Consider the following 18,308-nt stretch of genomic DNA (forward strand, 5'->3'; position numbering starts at 1 on the left):
CTTCAACACATCCTCTATGTTTACTGTGTCATATAACAAACCCAGAACCAGATTGACTGAAACGAGATGGAAAAAAGAGCACCAGAGCAGAGACTGATATAGCTTCACCACTTCCTCGGTGTGATAAAACCAGGTTAGAGTAGAGAGTAGTGTGAGTCTGGTAGCAAACAGTGATTAAAAATTCACACGTAGTAGTCACAGTTGCTCTTTCAGATCAGCTGCTGGGTAATTGGCTGGCTGTGAGCGGCCCATCCCATCCCAGTTTCCATGACACCTTCTGGTTCTGGGTAGCTGCCAACAGGGGTCACTTGTAGACTGAGCTGTAGTCTACAGTACACTTCTCCACTGTATCTACTGATGACCGGTCTAACCCTGTAGCGATATGAAAACAACACCAGGGTCAAACCACCGACACCTGCCAGGCTGCCAGGTTTTACCTGCATTAAAGAGCTATAATGTACAGCAGTTGTCAAATCTTTATACGTAGTTTGGGTCATCTTGGGAATTAAAAGCAAATGTTGCTTGTGCAAGCTAGTATTATGCTAGAAGTCTATCACAACAGAATACTGTCGAAGTAATGTATGGTTCTTCTGACTAGACTAGACATCATGAGAGGTGAAGGGGAAGGAGGGTCCTCTGACTAGACTAGACATTATGAGAGATGACGGGGGGGGGGGTCCTCTGACTAGACTAGACATCATGAGAGGTGAAGGGGAAGGAGGGTCCTCTGACTAGACTAGACATCATGAGAGGTGAAGGGGAAGGAGGGTCCTCTGACTAGACTAGACATCATGAGAGGCGAGGTGGGGGGGGAGGGTCCTCTGACTAGACTAGACATCATGAGAGGTGAAGGGGGAGGAGGGTCCTCTGACAAGACTAGAAATCATGAGAGTTGAGGAGGGTCCTCTGACTAGACTAGACATCATGAGAGGTGAAGGGGGAGGAGGGTCCTCTGACTAGACTAGACATCATGAGAGATGATGGGGGGGGGGACTGTTTCTAGTTCCCAGACATGGTCTGTTTCTAGTTCCCAGACATGGTCTGTTTCTGTCTCCCAGACATGGTCTGTTTCTAGTTCCCAGACATGGTCTGTTTCTGTCTCCCAGACATGGTCTGTTTCTAGTTCCCAGACATGGTCTGTTTCTGTCTCCCAGACATGGTCTGTTTCTAGTTCCCAGACATGGTCTGTTTCTGTTTCCCAGACATGGTCTGTTTCTGTCTCCCAGACATGGTCTGTTTCTAGTTCCCAGACATGGTCTGTTTCTGTTTCCCAGACATGGTCTGTTTCTGTCTCCCAGACATGGTCTGTTTCTAGTTCCCAGACATGGTCTGTTTCTGTCTCCCAGACATGGTCTGTTTCTGTCTCCCAGACGTGGTCTGTTTCTGTCTCCCAGACATGGTCTGTTTCTAGTTCCCAGACATGGTCTGTTTCTGTTTCCCAGACATGGTCTGTTTCTGTCTCCCAGACATGGTCTGTTTCTAGTTCCCAGACATGGTCTGTTTCTGTCTCCCAGACATGGTCTGTTTCTAGTTCCCAGACATGGTCTGTTTCTGTCTCCCAGACATGGTCTGTTTCTGTCTCCCAGACATGGTCTGTTTCTAGTTCCCAGACATGGTCTGTTTCTGTTTCCCAGACATGGTCTGTTTCTGTCTCCCAGACATGGTCTGTTTCTAGTTCCCAGACATGGTCTGTTTCTGTCTCCCAGACATGGTCTGTTTCTAGTTCCCAGACGTGGTCTGTTTCTGTCTCCCAGACATGGTCTGTTTCTAGTTCCCAGACATGGTCTGTTTCTGTCTCCCAGACATGGTCTGTTTCTGTCTCCCAGACATGGTCTGTTTCTGTCTCCCAGACATGGTCTGTTTCTGTCTCCCAGACACGGTCTGTTTCTGTCTCCCAGACGTGGTCTGTTTCTGTCTCCCAGACGTGGTCTGTTTCTAGTTCCCAGACATGGTCTGTTTCTATCTTCTTGTTTTGCTTTTTACTACCTTCAGCTGAAAATAACTACTTTTGGAAACTAGATAAATGTCGTAGTCAATAGCTACATAAGAGCGATTAAATAGCGTAATCACAGGTGTTAATCTGGACATTATTTTTTGATGCACTTTGTACTGTAAAGTGATTATGAAGACTATCCAAACTATATCCTATTTTGTTTAATTGTACTTTTATTTAACTAGGCAAGTCAGTTAAGAACAAATTTGCTCAGGGACAGAACAGATTTTCACCTTGTCAGCCCAGGGATTTGTTCTTGCAACCTATGGCCAAAATACATTTAAAATAAAATATGTTGTTTTTTTATTTATTTTTATTTTCAACCTCTTGTGCGTACTTGGATAGAATTACATATAAAACATGAATTATAGTATCTCTTTGTTCGAATAAACAGTGTCGGTTGCCAATGTCTGTTGTGCTAAAAGTTTATTGAAGTATACTTAAAGGAGAGGACACAACATGAAGACTGATTGTACAGAATCAGCTCTGGGAACCGTTGTGTCTGTGCTGGTAAGGAACTGGAGCCCTGCCGGCACAGGAAATAGTTGATTAAAAGCATCCCCAGGGAAACCGGAGTGACCCCTGCTGGGATCTCATTTCACTGGGATTGATCCATCTGAGATTGCTGGGCTGCGTCCCAAAGGGAACCATACTCCCTGGGTAGTGCACTACGCCTGACGAGGGCCCACCTCTCTATTAGTAGGCTCATAGAATGTCTCACAGAGAGAAGGTGAGAGAAATGAAGATATCATCCATCCTTTTGATGGGTGATTGTTTGTGTTAGGGTTAGTGTTAGGGTTAGGGTTAGGCTTAGTGTTAGGGGTTAGGGTTAGTGTTGGGGTTAGGCTTAGTTTTAGGGGTTAGGGTTAGGATTAATGTTTGTTTCCATGCCTGTGGATTAAGGCTGCTGTGGTGACAGGATGTGCTTGGGGTAGCTGTCTGAGTTTTTATGGGTTCACTGTATACATGTTTTGTGAAGATATTTAAAGGTGTATTGTATTTGTATCCGTCTCCTCGATCATCCGGTCCAGACTTCTCTAGTTTTGTGAAGGAGTATTGTCTCAGATGCTGCTCTGTGCGTATGTATAATCTGTGGTATAAATAAAATCGATGACCTACGCGGACGATTAAACTACCAACGGGACATTCAAAACTGTAACATCTTATGCTTCACAGAGTCATAGCTGAACGACGACATTATCAACGCTCCCCCGGCAGGATAGAACAGCTGCGTACATACCACCACCAGAAGCCATGGATTACAGGCAACATCCTCACTGAGCTAAAGGGAAGAGCTGCCGCTTTCAAGGTGCGGAACTCTAACCCGGAAGCTTATAAGAAATCCCGCTACGCCATCCGACGAACCATCAAACAGTCAAAGGGTCAAAACTGGACTAAGATCGAATATGACTACACCGGCTCTGACGCTCGTCGGATGTGGCAGGGCTTGCAAACCATTACAGACTACAAAGGGAAGCACAGCCGAGAGATGCCCAGTGACACGAGCCTTTCAGACGAGCTAAACTACTTCTATGCTCGCTTTGAGGCAAAATACACCAAAACATGCATGAGAGCACCAGCTGTTCCGGAAGACTGTGTGATCCCGCTCTCCGCAGCTGATGTGAGTAAGACGTTTAAACAGCTCAACATTCACAGGGCTGCAGGGCCAGACAGATTATCAGGAGGTGTACTGCGAGCATGAGCTGACCAACTGGCAAGTGTCTTCACTGACATTTTCAAACTCTCCCTGTCCGAGTCTGTAATAACAACATGTTTTAAGCAGACCACCATAGTGCCTGTGCCCAAGAACACTAAGGAAACCTGCCTAAATGACTACAGACCCGTAGCACTCATGTCTGTAGCCATGTAATGCTTTGAAAGGCTGGTCATGGCTCACATCAACACCATTATCACAGAAACTCTAGACCCACTCCAATTTCCATACCGGTCCAACAGATCCACAGATGATGCAATCTCTATTGCACTCCACACTGCCCTTTCCCACCTGGAAAAAAGGAACACCTATGTGAGAATGCTATTCATTGACTAGAGCTCAGCATTCAACACCATAGTGCCCTCAAAGCTCATCAATAAGCTAAGGACCCTGTGACTAAACACCTCCCTATTCAACTGGATCCTGGACTTCCTGACGGGCCGCCCCCAGGTGGTAAGGGTAGGTAACAACACATCCGCCACGCTGATCCTCAACACAGGGGCCCCTCAGGGGTGCGTGCTCAGTCCCCTCCTGTACTCCTTGTTCACTCATGACTTCACGGCCAGGCACGAGTCCAACACCATCATTAAGTTTGCAGGTGACACAACAGTGGTAGGCCTGATCACGGACAACGACGAGACAGCCTATAGGAAGGAGGTCAGAGACCTGGCCGTGTGGTGCCAGGACAACAACCTCTCCCTCAACGTGATCAAGACAAAGGAGATGATTGTGGACTACAGGAAAAAGAGGACCGAGCACGCCCCCATTCTCATCAACGGGGCTGCAGTGGAGCAGGTTGAGAGCTTCAAGTTCCTTGGTGTTCCTTGGTGTCCACATCACCAACGCATAGTCACTTTAATTACTCTACCTACATGTACATATTACCTCAATTACTTTAACTACCCGGTGCCCCAGCACAATGACTCTGAAGTGTTACCTCCCTGTATATAGTCTCGCTATTGTTATTTTACTGCTGCTCTTTAATTACTTGTAACTTTTATTTCTTATTCTTTTCTTTTTTTTAACTGCATTGTTGGTTAAGGGCTTGTAAGTAAGGATTTAACTGTCTACACCTGTTTTATTCAGTGCATGTGATTTGGTACCACTGCCCTATGTGGGGAGAGAGAGGTGAATTACTCAAACAATCAAAGTCACATTAGAGGAGATTGAATTTCAAGGAAATCTAACCGGGGCTGCAGTGGAGCGCTTCTCTCTCAAAGGTTTTTTATCACTTCATCCTCACAATTTAAACTGAAGTGTGTTTTTGTCATGAAGACATTCCATTAAGCATTTGACCTATAATGGAGGTCTATTGAGTGCTGTTGTGAAGGCTTTGGTAGATACGTAGTACATACAAACAGGTGTTCTCTCTGCTGTGAACAATTTTGATTTTTTGACCTTTATTTAACCAGGCAAGTCAGTTAAGAACAAATTCTTATTTTCAATGACGGCCTAGGAACAATGGGTTAACTGCCTGTTCAGGGGCAGAACGACAGATTTGTACCTTGTCAGCTTGGGGGTTTGAACTTGCAACCTTCCGGTTACTAGTCCAACGCTCTAACCACTAGGCTACCCTGCCACCCCACACAATACTTCATAAAACAAGCCGGCTGGTTATCTTCGTCATTTCATCCACTGAGTTGAGGTGACTCATGTTGAGGTGACTAATGTTGAGGTGACTCATGATGAGTTGACTCATGTTGAGCTGACTCATGTCAAGGTCTCAAAGTCTATTCTCCACAACAAGGTCTATTAAGGTCTATATAAGGTCTGTCTGTCTGTTGTGGAGAACAAACCTTGTTGTGGAGAACAGATCTTGTTGTGGAGAACAGACCTTGTTGTGGAGAACAGACCTTGTTGTGGAGAACAGACCTTGTTGTGGAGAACAGACCTTGTTGTGGAGAACAGACCTTGTTGTGGAGAATAGATCTTGTTGTGGAGAACAGACCTTGTTGTGGAGAACAGACCTTGTTGTGGAGAAGAGACCTTGTTGTGGAGAAGAGACCTTGTTGTGGAGAACAGACCTTGTGTGGAGAACAGACCTTGTTGTGGAGAATAGTTCTTAAAATATTGCCCAGAATATAACCCATATTACAGTACTGAGGAAAAGAGAAGCACACACACACACACACACACACACACACACACACACACACACACACACACACACACACACACACACACACACACACACACTCTTGAGACATTAAGACAATTCAAAAAGTTTACAGCAGGGCAGTGGATGATAGAAGAACAAATGCACATCGCTCCACAACGCCTAATCTAGAATGTTGGTTTAGGTTCACATCGCTCCACAACGCCTAATCTAGAATGTTAGTTTAGGTGCACATCGCTCCACAACGCCTAATCTAGAATGTTAGTTTAGGTTCACATAACTCCACAACGCCTAATCTAGAATGTTAGTTTAGGTGCACATCGCTCCACAACACCTAATCTAGAATGTTAGTTTAGGTTCACATCGCTCCACAACGCCTAATCTAGAATGTTAGTTTAGGTTCACATCGCTCCACAATGCCTAATCTAGAATGTTAGTTCAGGTTCACATCGCTCCACAACGCCTAATCTAGAATGTTGGTTTAGGTTCACATCGCTCCACAACACCTAATCTAGAATGTTAGTTTAGGTTCACATCGCTCCACAACGCCTAATCTAGAATGTTAGTTTAGGTTCACATCGCTCCACAACGCCTAATCTAGAATGTTGGTTTAGGTTCACATCGCTCCACAACGCCTAATCTAGAATGTTGGTTTAGGTTCACATCGCTCCACAACGCCTAATCTAGAATGTTAGTTTAGGTTCACATCGCTCCACAACGCCTAATCTAGAATGTTGGTTTAGGTTCACATCGCTCCACAATGCCTAATCTAGAATGTTGGTTTAGGTTCACATCGCTCCACAATGCCTAATCTAGAATGTTAGTTTAGGTTCACATCGCTCCACAACGCCTAATCTAGAATGTTAGTTTAGGTTCACATCGCTCCACAACGCCTAATCTAGAATGTTGGTTTAGGTTCACATCGCTCCACAACGCCTAATCTAGAATGTTAGTTTAGGTGCACATCGCTCCACAACGCCTAATCTAGAATGTTAGTTTAGGTGCACATCGCTCCACAACGCCTAATCTAGAATGTTGGTTTAGGTTCACATCGCTCCACAATGCCTAATCTAGAATGTTGGTTTAGGTTCACATCGCTCCACAATGCCTAATCTAGAATGTTGGTTTAGGTTCACATCGCTCCACAATGCCTAATCTAGAATGTTAGTTTAGGTTCACATCGCTCCACAATGCCTAATCTAGAATGTTAGTTTAGGTGCACATCGCTCCACAACGCCTAATCTAGAATGTTAGTTTAGGTGCACATCGCTCCACAACGCCTAATCTAGAATGTTGGTTTAGGTTCACATCGCTCCACAATGCCTAATCTAGAATGTTGGTTTAGGTGCACATCGCTCCACAATGCCTAATCTAGAATGTTGGTTTAGGTTCACATCGCTCCACAACGCCTAATCTAGAATGTTAGTTTAGGTGCACATCGCTCCACAACGCCTAATCTAGAATGTTAGTTTAGGTTCACATCGCTCCACAACGCCTAATCTAGAATGTTAGTTTAGGTTCACATCAATCCACAACGCCTAATCTAGAATGTTAGCTTAGGTTCACATCATGTGACTTTACAGTCGATTTTACCCCCTCACTTCTGGCTCCTTTCCAATCACCACACTATTTTAGATGTTTTTATTTTATTGTACCTTTATTTAACTTGGCAAGTCAGTTAAGAACAAATTATTATTTACATTGACGGCCTAGGAACAGTGGGTTAACTGCCTCGTTCAGGGGCAGAACGACTTTCGGTTACTAGCCCAACGCTCTAACCACCAGGTTACCTGCTGCCCCACACTAGCACTTAGAATGAAGCAATACATTGGAGCATGCGTACTACGTACAGGGCTAATGTGATTATTCTAACAGGTTTTTTGTCCTTCTCCCCTATGAACCTTATTCGCTGTCCATATGTATTGGAATGGGCAGTGTTCTGACAGTGTCCATTCAGTCCAATACACAGACAGGCCTGTTCTGACAGTGTCCATTCAGTCCAATACACAGACAGGCCTGTTCTGACAGTGTCCATTCAGTCTAATACACAGACAGGCCTGTTCTGACAGTGTCCTGTCAGTCCAATACACAGACAGGCCTGTTCTGACAGTGTCCATTCAGTCTAATACACAGACAGGCCTGTTCTGACAGTGTCCATTCAGTCCAATACTCAGACAGGCCTGTTCTGACGGTGCCCATTCAGTCTAATACACAGACAGGCCTGTTCTGACAGTGTCCATTCAGTCTAATACACAGACAGGCCTGTTCTGACAGTGTCCATTCAGTCTAATACACAGACAGGCCTGTTCTGACAGTGTCCAGTCAGTCCAATACACAGACAGGCCTGTTCTGACAGTGTCCATTCAGTCTAATACACAGACAGGCCTGTTCTGACAGTGTCCATTCAGTCTAATACACAGACAGGCCTGTTCTGACAGTGTCCATTCAGTCTAATACACAGACAGGCCTGTTCTGACAGTGTCCATTCAGTCTAATACACAGACAGGCCTGTTCTGACAATGTCCATTCAGTCTAATACACAGACAGGCCTGTTCTGACAGTGTCCATTCAGTCTAATACACAGACAGGCCTGTTCTGACAATGTCCATTCAGTCTAATACACAGACAGGCCTGTTCTGACAATGTCCATTCAGTCTAATACACAGACAGGCCTGTTCTGACAGTGTCCATTCAGTCTAATACACAGACAGGCCTGTTCTGACAATGTCCATTCAGTCTAATACACAGACAGGCCTGTTCTGACAGTGTCCATTCATTCAGTAGTAGCCCAGAGCTCCAGAAAATAACAGAAGCTAACCGTCTGTCTGTCTGTACTCTGTAATTGTCCAGAAGGGAACAGTCTGTCTGTCTAATTGTCCAGAAGGGAACAGTCTATCTGTCTGTCTAATTGTCCAGAAGGAAACAGTCTGTCTGTCTGTCTGTCTAATTGTCCAGAAGGAAACAGTCTGTCTGTCTGTCTAATTGTCCAGAAGGGAACAGTCTGTCTGTCTGTCTAATTGTCCAGAAGGGAACAGTCTGTCTGTCTGTCTAATTGTCCAGAAGGGAACAGTCTGTCTGTCTGTCTAATTGTCCAGAAGGGAACAGTCTGTCTGTCTGTCTAATTGTCCAGAAGGGAACAGTCTGTCTGTCTGTCTAATTGTCCAGAAGGGAACCGTCTGTCTGTCTGTCTAATTGTCCAGAAGGGAACAGTCTATCTGTCTGTCTAATTGTCCAGAAGGAAACAGTCTGTCTGTCTGTCTAATTGTCCAGAAGGGAACAGTCTGTCTGTCTGTCTAATTGTCCAGAAGGGAACAGTCTATCTGTCTGTCTAATTGTCCAGAAGGGAACAGTCTGTCTGTCTGTCTAATTGTCCCGAAGGGAACAGTCTGTCTGTCTAATTGTCCAGAAGGGAACAGTCTGTCTGTAAGTGCTTATGGGAGCAGTGAGCCAGAGACTAAGCACTTTTCCCTCCCTCCCTCCCTCCCTCCCTCCCTCCCTCCCTCCCTCCCTCCCTCCCTCCCTCCCTCCCTCCCTCCCTCCCTCCCTCCCTCCCTCCCTCCCTCCCTCCCTCCCTCCCTCCCTCCCTCCCTCCTTCCCTCCCTCTCTCCTCCTCAATAGTAGTGTACTATAAAGGGAATAGGGCACCATAGGTTCCTGGTCTAAAGTAGTGCACTATGTAGGGAATAGGGTGCCATTTGGGACACAGACATTAATTCGGACGATCGGTGACCCAGCGACCAGATCTAGTTTCACAGAGCAGGTCGACTCTCTCACCCTGTTGACCCTCCTCCTGACTCTACCCCCCCCCCTCTCTCCGTCGTGTGTTTCAGCCATCCTCAACCCCAAGCAGCCCAAAGAGAACAAGAGCTTCAACTTTGATTACTCGTACTGGTCACATACCTCGGTAAGTACCTGTACCTCTGACTGACTATCTGTGTACTGTATGATACCATACCACCCAGGGAGGAGCACAACACATGCTGATTTTGTTTAGACACTCTGATTAGTGTGAACAGGCACAACAGCCTTGAACCGGACTTTTAGTCAGGTTCATTTTCAAGTGAATCAACCTTGTAGTTGCGTCTTGGTTATGTCCTGGTTGACCTTAAAAAGAAACTCCAGCATGCTGGTATTCTAGAACACTCCACAAACAATTCAATGAATCTTTTCAGCAACGCGTCGGTCAATTTCAATGGTTGCCTGACTCTACTAGAAGATGGTCAATATGAATGGTTACCTGACTCACCATGGATAATTGTCTCTCCACAGCCCAAGGACATCAACTTTGCTGGCCAGCAGCAGGTTTACAAGGACATTGGTGAGGAGATGCTGCTCCATGCCTTCGAGGGATACAACGTCTGTATATTTGCTTATGGCCAGACCGGATCTGGGAAGTCCTACACCATGATGGGCAAGCCGGACTTGAAGAACCAGGAAGGAATTATCCCTCTGGTCAGCATATACTGTTACCGCCACACCAGGGTTACAACATTTCAGTGGGCTATATTACCCAGATATCATCCCTCTGGTATACAACATATACTGTTACCAGGGTTACAACATTACTCAGATATCATCCCTCTGGTATACAGCATATACTGTTACCAGGGTTACAACATTACCCAGATATCATCCCTCTGGTATACAACATATACTGTTACCAGGGTTACAACATTACCCAGATATCATCTCTCTGGTCAGCATATACTGTTACCAGGGTTACAACATTACCCAGATATCATCCCTCTGGTATACAGCATATACTGTTACCAGGGTTACAACATATACTGTTACCAGGGTTACAACATTACCCAGATATCATCCCTCTGGTATACAGCATATACTGTTACCAGGGTTATAACATATACTGTTACCAGGGTTACAACATTACCCAGATATCATCCCTCTGGTATACAGCATATACTGTTACCAGGGTTACAACATTACCCAGATATCATCCCTCTGGTATACAACATATACTGTTACCAGGGTTACAACATTACCCAGATATCATCCCTCTGGTCAGCATATACTGTTACCAGGGTTACAACATTACCCAGATATCATCCCTCTGGTCAGCATATACTGTTACCAGGGTTACAACATTACCCAGATATCATCCCTCTGGTATACAGCATATACTGTTACCAGGGTTACAACATTACCCAGATATCATCCCTCTGGTATACAACATATACTGTTACCTCTAACACCAGGGTTACAACATGTCAGTGGGCTACATTACCCAGATATCATCCCTCTGGTATACAGCATATACTGTTACCAGGGTTACAACATATACTGTTACCAGGGTTACAACATTACCCAGATATCATCCCTCTGGTATACAGCATATACTGTTACCAGGGTTATAACATATACTGTTACCAGGGTTACAACATTACCCAGATATCATCCCTCTGGTATACAGCATATACTGTTACCTCTAACACCAGGGTTGCAAAATCCCAGAAAAATCCCTGTTTTTCCTGGTTGGAAGATTCCCAGAATCAGGATGGAATAAGCATCAAATCCTTGAATCCTCCAACCAGGATAGCTGGAAATGTGCATCCCTACTCCAGACCAATCGCACACCTAGCTCTCCATACCTCAACGTAATGTTACACAAATCCCATCTAGGGTGTTGGAAATGAGTGCAAGCTATACTGTGGTGCAACACATTGGATAAATGTGTTATTCAACATGCCAATGTGTTTGTATCTGTCCCTGTACAGATAAACCACTTATCAATTGATAATAAATGTTCACTGCAAACCCTTTACTTTCTTTCTCCCCCTAGATGTGTGAAGACCTCTTCACCAAGTTCAACGACAGTAATAACGACAATAGCAAGTCGTACTCTGTGGAGGTACGTACAGTTATAGCACAAGGCCTCTCTATGTTTTACTGGGCTCCTAACCAACTGTGCTATTTTATTTGTTTTTCTTCGCATTGTTCGTAACTTATTTTGTACATAATATTACTGCTACCGTCTATTATGACCGAACAGAGATTCAGAACAGCGATTATTCATCTTAAATTGGATGTAGATGTTTTCTTTATATGAGTCCGATGTGAAGAATGCTTTCTCAAGACCAGGCCCAAATCCCCGTCATTCGCATGAAGAAAAGAACGGGGGAAAAGGTGGAGGAGTGCGGGGTGCCTTTCAGTCGAGCTAAATGCCTTTTATGCTCGCTTCGAGGCAAGCAAAACTGAAGCATGCATGAGAGCACCAGCTGTTCTGGACGACTGTGTGATCACTCTCTCCGTAGCAGATGTGATCAAGACCTTTAAACAGGTCAACATTCACAAAGCCGCGGGGTCAGACGGATTACCAGGACGTGTACTCAAAGCATGCACGGACCAACTGGCAAGTGGCTTCACTGACATTTTCAACCTCTCCCTGACCATATCTGTAGTACCTACATGTTTCAAGCAGACCACCATGGTCCCTGTGCCCAAGAAAGCGAAGGTAACCTGCCTAAATGATTACCGCACTGTAGCACTCACGTCTGTAGCCATGAAGTGCTTTGAAAGGGTGGTCATGGCTCACATCAACATCATCATCCCGGAAACCCTAGACCAGCTCCAATTCACATACTGCCCCAACAGATTCACAGATGATGCAATCTCAATCACACTCCACACTGCCCTTTCCCACCTGGATAAAAGGAACACCTATGTGAGAATGCTATTCATTGACTACAGCTCAGCATTCAACACCATAGTGCCCACAAAGCTCATCACTAAGCTAAGGACCCTGGGACTAAATACCTCCCTCTGCAACTGGATCCTGGACTTTCTGACGGGCCTCCCCCCAGGTGGTAAGGGTAGGCAACAACACATCCGCCATGCTGATCGTCAACACTGGGGACCCCTCAGGGGTGCGTGCTTAGTCCCCCCCTGTTCACCCAAGACTGCGCGGCCAGGCACGACTCCAACACCATCATTAAGTTTGATGATGACACAATAGTGGTAGGCCTGATCACCGAGAACGATGAGACAGCCTATAGGGAGGAGGTCAAAGACCTGGCCGTGTGGTGCCAGGACAACAACCTCTCCCTCAATGTGAGCAAGACAAAGGAGCTGATCGTGTACTACAGGAAAAGGAGGGTCGAACAGGCCCCCATTAACATCGACGGGGCTGTAATGGACATTGACAGGGTTGTAGTGGAGCGGGTGGAGAGTTTCAAGTTCCTTAGTGTCCACATCACCAACGAACTATCATGCTCCAAACACACCAAAACAGTCGTGAAGAAGGCATGACAACACCTTTTCCCCTTCACGAGACCAAAAAGATTTGACATGGGTCCCCAGATCCTCAGAAAGTTCTACAGCTTCACCATCGAGAGCATCCTGATCGGTTGCATCACTGTCTGTTATGGCAACTGCTCGGCATCTGACCATAAGGCGCTACAGAGGGTAGTGCCTACGGCCCAGTACATCACTGGGGCCAAGCTTCCTGCCATCCAGGACCTATATACTAGGCGGTGTCAGAGAAAGGCCTAAACAATTATCAAAGACTCCAGTCACCCAAGTCTCTGCTACAGCACGGCAAACGGTACCGGGACGCCAAGTCTAGGTCCAAAAGGCTCCTTAACAGCTTCAACCCCCAAGCCATTAGACTGCTGAACACTGAATCAAAAGGCCACCTGGACTAATTGCTTTTTAAATATTTTATTAACTTAATTTTTTGAACTTGTTTAAGGGTAAGTAAGCATTTCTGTATGCACTTCCTCTCACTAGGGCTCTTTCTCAATTAATCTTATCTTCATTCCTTACATCCTCTCTCCTTACTTCCTCAAAAACACATTGGAGGGGTAGAACCAAGGTCCCTTCCTTGCATTATGAGAAGGATATGAGGAGAGAGGAAACAAGGAATTGAAGAACCAGAGACCTACAGGAAACAGGATGCCACTTCTATAGACCAGAGAGGAATTGAAGAAAGACTAGAAAGACCTAGTTGGTAATGTAACACTTTGCCCCCCTCCCTCCCCCTCCCTCCTCCTCAGGTGAGCTACATGGAGATCTACTGTGAGCGTGTGCGTGACCTCCTGAACCCTAAGAACAAGGGGAACCTGCGTGTGAGGGAACACCCCCTGATGGGGCCCTACGTAGAGGACCTGTCCAAGCTGGCCGTCACCTCCTACAACGACATCCAGGACCTCATGGACTCTGGAAACAAGGCCAGGTGAGGGGGCAGATGTATGGATAGATGGGTGGTTGGGTGGATGGATGGGTAGGTGGGTGGGTATTTGGTTGTGTGTGTTTGTGGGTGGGGGAATGGATAGGTGGATGGATGGCTGGCTGGATGGGTAGGTGGAAGGATGCGTGGGTGGATGGATGGATGGATGGCTGGGTGGGTGGATGGATGGATGGATGGGTGGGTGGGTGGGTGGGTGGGTGGGTGGGTGGGTGGGTGGGTGGGTGGGTGGGTGGGTGGGTGGGTGGGTGGGTGGGTGGGTGAGTGGGTGGATGGGTGGATGGGTGGATGGATGGATGGATGGGTAGGTGAAAGGATGAGTGAATGGCTGGGTGGGTGCTTGGCACCCCAATGTTGGAACAAGCTTCCCCCTAACATCAGGACAGATGAGTCCCTGCCCATCTTCCCGAAAACATCTGAAAACCCACCTCTTCAAACAGTATCTTGATTAATCCTCACACTTATCTTTTCTTACAAGCACTGATTTTGCTGTTAGTTGATTTATTGAGGAAAAGTTTGACTTACTAGGATTGTGGTATGAGGTGGTCTCACATAGGTACCTTACGATGAATGTACCAAGTCAGTCTGGACAAGATTGTCCGAGAAATGACTGTCAATGTAATACTGTGCTGAGTTCAACTGCATACGGGGTGATGGGGTTTCTCAGTAGTTTAAATAGGGTCAATGTTAAATATTCTGGCTCTTTTCCATAAATCACAGATAACAATAGCACTTAGAAGGAAGCAATATGTTGATCAAGCATCTAAATGGATTGAAAGTATAGAGAAGGTTTGGGCCCACAGGAGGCTGGTGGCTACTTATTTGGGGAGGATGGGCTTGTGGTAATGGCTGGAACGGAGTAAATGGAATGGTATCAAACACATCAAACACATGAAGACGGCTCATAATAATAGCTGGAACGGAGTAAATGGAATGGTATCAAACACATCAGACACATGAAGACGGCTCATAATAATAGCTGGAACGGAGTAAATGGAATGGTATCAAACACATCAAACACATGAAGACGGCTCATAATAATAGCTGGAACGGAGTAAATGGAATGGTATCAAACACATCAGACACATGAAGACGGCTCATAATAATAGCTGGAACGGAGTAAATGGAATGGTATCAAACACATCAGACACATGAAGACGGCTCATAATAATAGCTGGAACGGAGTAAATGGAATGGTATCAAACACATCAGACACATGAAGACGGCTCATAATAATAGCTGGAACGGAGTAAATGGAATGGTATCAAACACATCAGACACATGAAGACGGCTCATAATAATAGCTGGAACGGAGTAAATGGAATGGTATCAAACACATGGTTTTGTATGTGGTTGATGCCATTCCATTTACTCTGTTCCAGCCATTATTATGAGCCGTCTTCTTGGGTTTCTGTCCTAAATGGCATCCTGTTCCCTTTATATAGTGTGTTACCCTCGACCAGAGCCCTACCGGGGGGAGATTTGGGACGTAGTAGCCTTGGTGAAACGCAGCTGCTATACTGTACCGTGTTGGCCGAGAATGAATAGATTAATTAAGCACACGTTGCTCTGCTCTGTCCATAAGGGAATTTACTGCCTGAGAAGACTTGAACTGGCAGACCCAGAAAAGATTTTACATGGAGTTAATTAACCAACACATCAGACACCAGCTGAGATAACCTTATAACTAGGACAGTCGAGTAGACAAACAGGACAAACATGCAATTCAATGATCATAGGAACAAAACAACGATTCATTATTGAAGTTCCAGACTTGTTGGGTGGGTGAGCACTTGTCCATGCTATAACGTGTTGGAATCATATTAGCCCCGTCGATTGATAAATTACTCAATAATGAATTAATTAATCAATGAATGAATTGATTTCTCTATACCTTGCAGTTCTGTAACCTTCAAATCTCCATTAACTTACTAATATGTACCATCCTGATGTGTAGCTGTACACACCTACTGTGCTCTGTTTATTCATCCACCCCTCTACTGTCCTCTGTCTATTCATCCAACCCTCTACTGTCCTCTGTCCATCCATCCACCCCTCTACTGTCCTCTGTCCATCCATCCACCCCTCTACTGTCCTCTGTCTATTCATCCAACCCTCTACTGTCCTCTGTCCATCCATCCACCCCTCTATTGTCCTCTGTCCATCCATCCACCCCTCTACTGTCCTCTGTCTATTCATCCAACCCTCTACTGTCCTATGTCTATTCATCCACCCCTCTACTGTCCTCTGTCTATTCATCCAACCCTCTACTGTCCTCTGTCCATCCATCCACCCCTCTACTGTCCTCTGTCCATCCATCCATCCACCCCTCTACCGTCCTCTGTCTATTCATCCAACCCTCTAGTGTCCTCTGTCCATCCATCCACCCCTCTACTGTCCTCTGTCTATTCATCCACCCCTCTACTGTCCTCTGTCTATTCATCCAACCTCTACTGTCCTCTGTCCATCCATCCACCCCTCTACTGTCCTCTATCTATTCATCCACCCCTCTACTGTCCTCTATCTATTCATCCACCCTTCTACTGTCCTCTATCTATTCATCCACCCCTCTACTGTCCTCTGTCCATCCATCCACCCCTCTACTGTCCTCTGTCCATCCATCCACCCCTCTACTGTCCTCTATCTATTCATCCACCCCTCTACTGTCCTCTGTCCATCCATCCACCCCTCTACTGTCCTCTGTCCATCCATCCACCCCTCTACTGTCCTCTGTCCATCCATCCACCCCTCTACTGTCCTCTGTCCATCCATCCACCCCTCTACTGTCCTCTGTCCATCCATCCACCCCTCTACTGTCCTCTATCTATTCATCCACCCCTCCACTGAGGTGTCAGTATCAAACATTGTTCTACCACTTTGTTGTTCTGTCAATACAATAGGAGGAAAATATGCTTGTACTGACAAATGATTGCATTCTCTCTCCTGCAACACTCTGGACTGTGTTCTAATGACTCCATTCTCTCTCCTGCAACACTCTGGACTGTGTTCTAATGACTCCATTCTGTCTCCTTCAACACTCTGGACTGTGTTCTAATGACTCCATTCTCTCTCCTGCAACACTCTGGACTGTGTTCTAATGACTCCATTCTCTCTCCTGCAACACTCTGGACTGTGTTCTAATGACTCCATTCTCTCTCCTGCAACACTCTGGGCTGTGTTCTAATGAATCCATTCTGTCTCCTGCAACACTCCGGGTCTGTGCTCTGTTCTTCCTCAGTTTACCACTCCCTGCTGCTTGGGAGGAGATTTATCTTCTCTACAAATTAGCACATTGTCTCTTGTCTCAGTAGCTCGAAACTAACAATCGCAATTAGACAGTAGCAGAACCAGCCGTTGACGGACCGGCTTAAACTACCTCAAATTTTATGTATTTGCCCCATTAGGCAGCTGAAAATTACTGTTTTGGTTGCTAGAGAGCGTTTAGGGAAATTTATTTTAATGGATCTGTTCTTTGGCTTATCTTGTTGCAATTAATTTCTGCCCCTCGTATAAAACTATTCATCGTGGAGGTTTCTGTGCTTTATTATTAGGATGGATCATAGATTGATCTCAGATGACTCATCCATTGTTATATGGTTTTTGTTCTTCTTCTGTCTCAATGCATCTGTGGTGTTGCATCATACAGGATGTTCTGTGTTGTGACATCATACAGGATGTTCTGTGGTGTGACATCATACAGGATGTTCTGTGTTGTGACATCATACAGGATGTTCTGTGGTGTGACATCATACAGGATGTTCTGTGTTGTGACATCATACAGGATGTTCTGTGGTGTGACATCATACAGAATGTTCTTTGGTGTTAGCATCATACAGGATGTTCTGTGGTGTGACATCATACAGGATGTTCTGTGTTGTGACATCATACAGGATGTTCTGTGGTGTGACATCATGCAGGATGTTCTGTGTTGTGACATCATACAGGATGTTCTGTGGTGTGACATCATACAGGATGTTCTGTGTTGTGACATCATACAGGATGTTCTGTGGTGTGACATCATACAGGATGTTCTGTGTTGTGACATCATACAGGATGTTCTGTAGTGTGACATCATACAGGATGTTCTGTGGTGTGACATCATACAGGATGTTCTGTGGTGTGACATCATACAGGATGTTCTGTAGTGTGACATCATACAGGATGTTCTGTGGTGTGACATCATACAGGATGTTCTGTGGTGTGACATCATACAGGATGTTCTGTGGTGTTGTTGAAGTGACACAGATCAGGGTCATGTTCAGTGGGGCACAGAGGACAAATG

The 18,308-nt window shown here is 45.5% G+C and overlaps 1 protein-coding gene across 8 annotated transcripts in view; it reads left to right on the plus strand.

Annotated features, from left to right (window-relative positions):
- The window catches only part of kif1aa (kinesin family member 1Aa), a 184,150-nt gene that overhangs the window by 51,794 nt on the left and 114,048 nt on the right, over positions 1-18,308 (plus strand). For all 8 annotated transcript variants that reach the window (XM_042322581.1, XM_042322584.1, XM_042322583.1 and 5 more), the window contains exons 3-6: positions 9,654-9,727; positions 10,093-10,275; positions 11,624-11,692; positions 13,836-14,014. In XM_042322581.1, the coding sequence (XP_042178515.1) occupies positions 9,654-9,727; positions 10,093-10,275; positions 11,624-11,692; positions 13,836-14,014 (505 nt within the window). The remainder of the gene's footprint in view (positions 1-9,653; positions 9,728-10,092; positions 10,276-11,623; positions 11,693-13,835; positions 14,015-18,308) is intronic.

This window comes from Oncorhynchus tshawytscha, linkage group LG05 (assembly GCF_018296145.1).
Source record: "Oncorhynchus tshawytscha isolate Ot180627B linkage group LG05, Otsh_v2.0, whole genome shotgun sequence".
Classification (NCBI taxonomy): domain Eukaryota; kingdom Metazoa; phylum Chordata; class Actinopteri; order Salmoniformes; family Salmonidae; genus Oncorhynchus; species Oncorhynchus tshawytscha.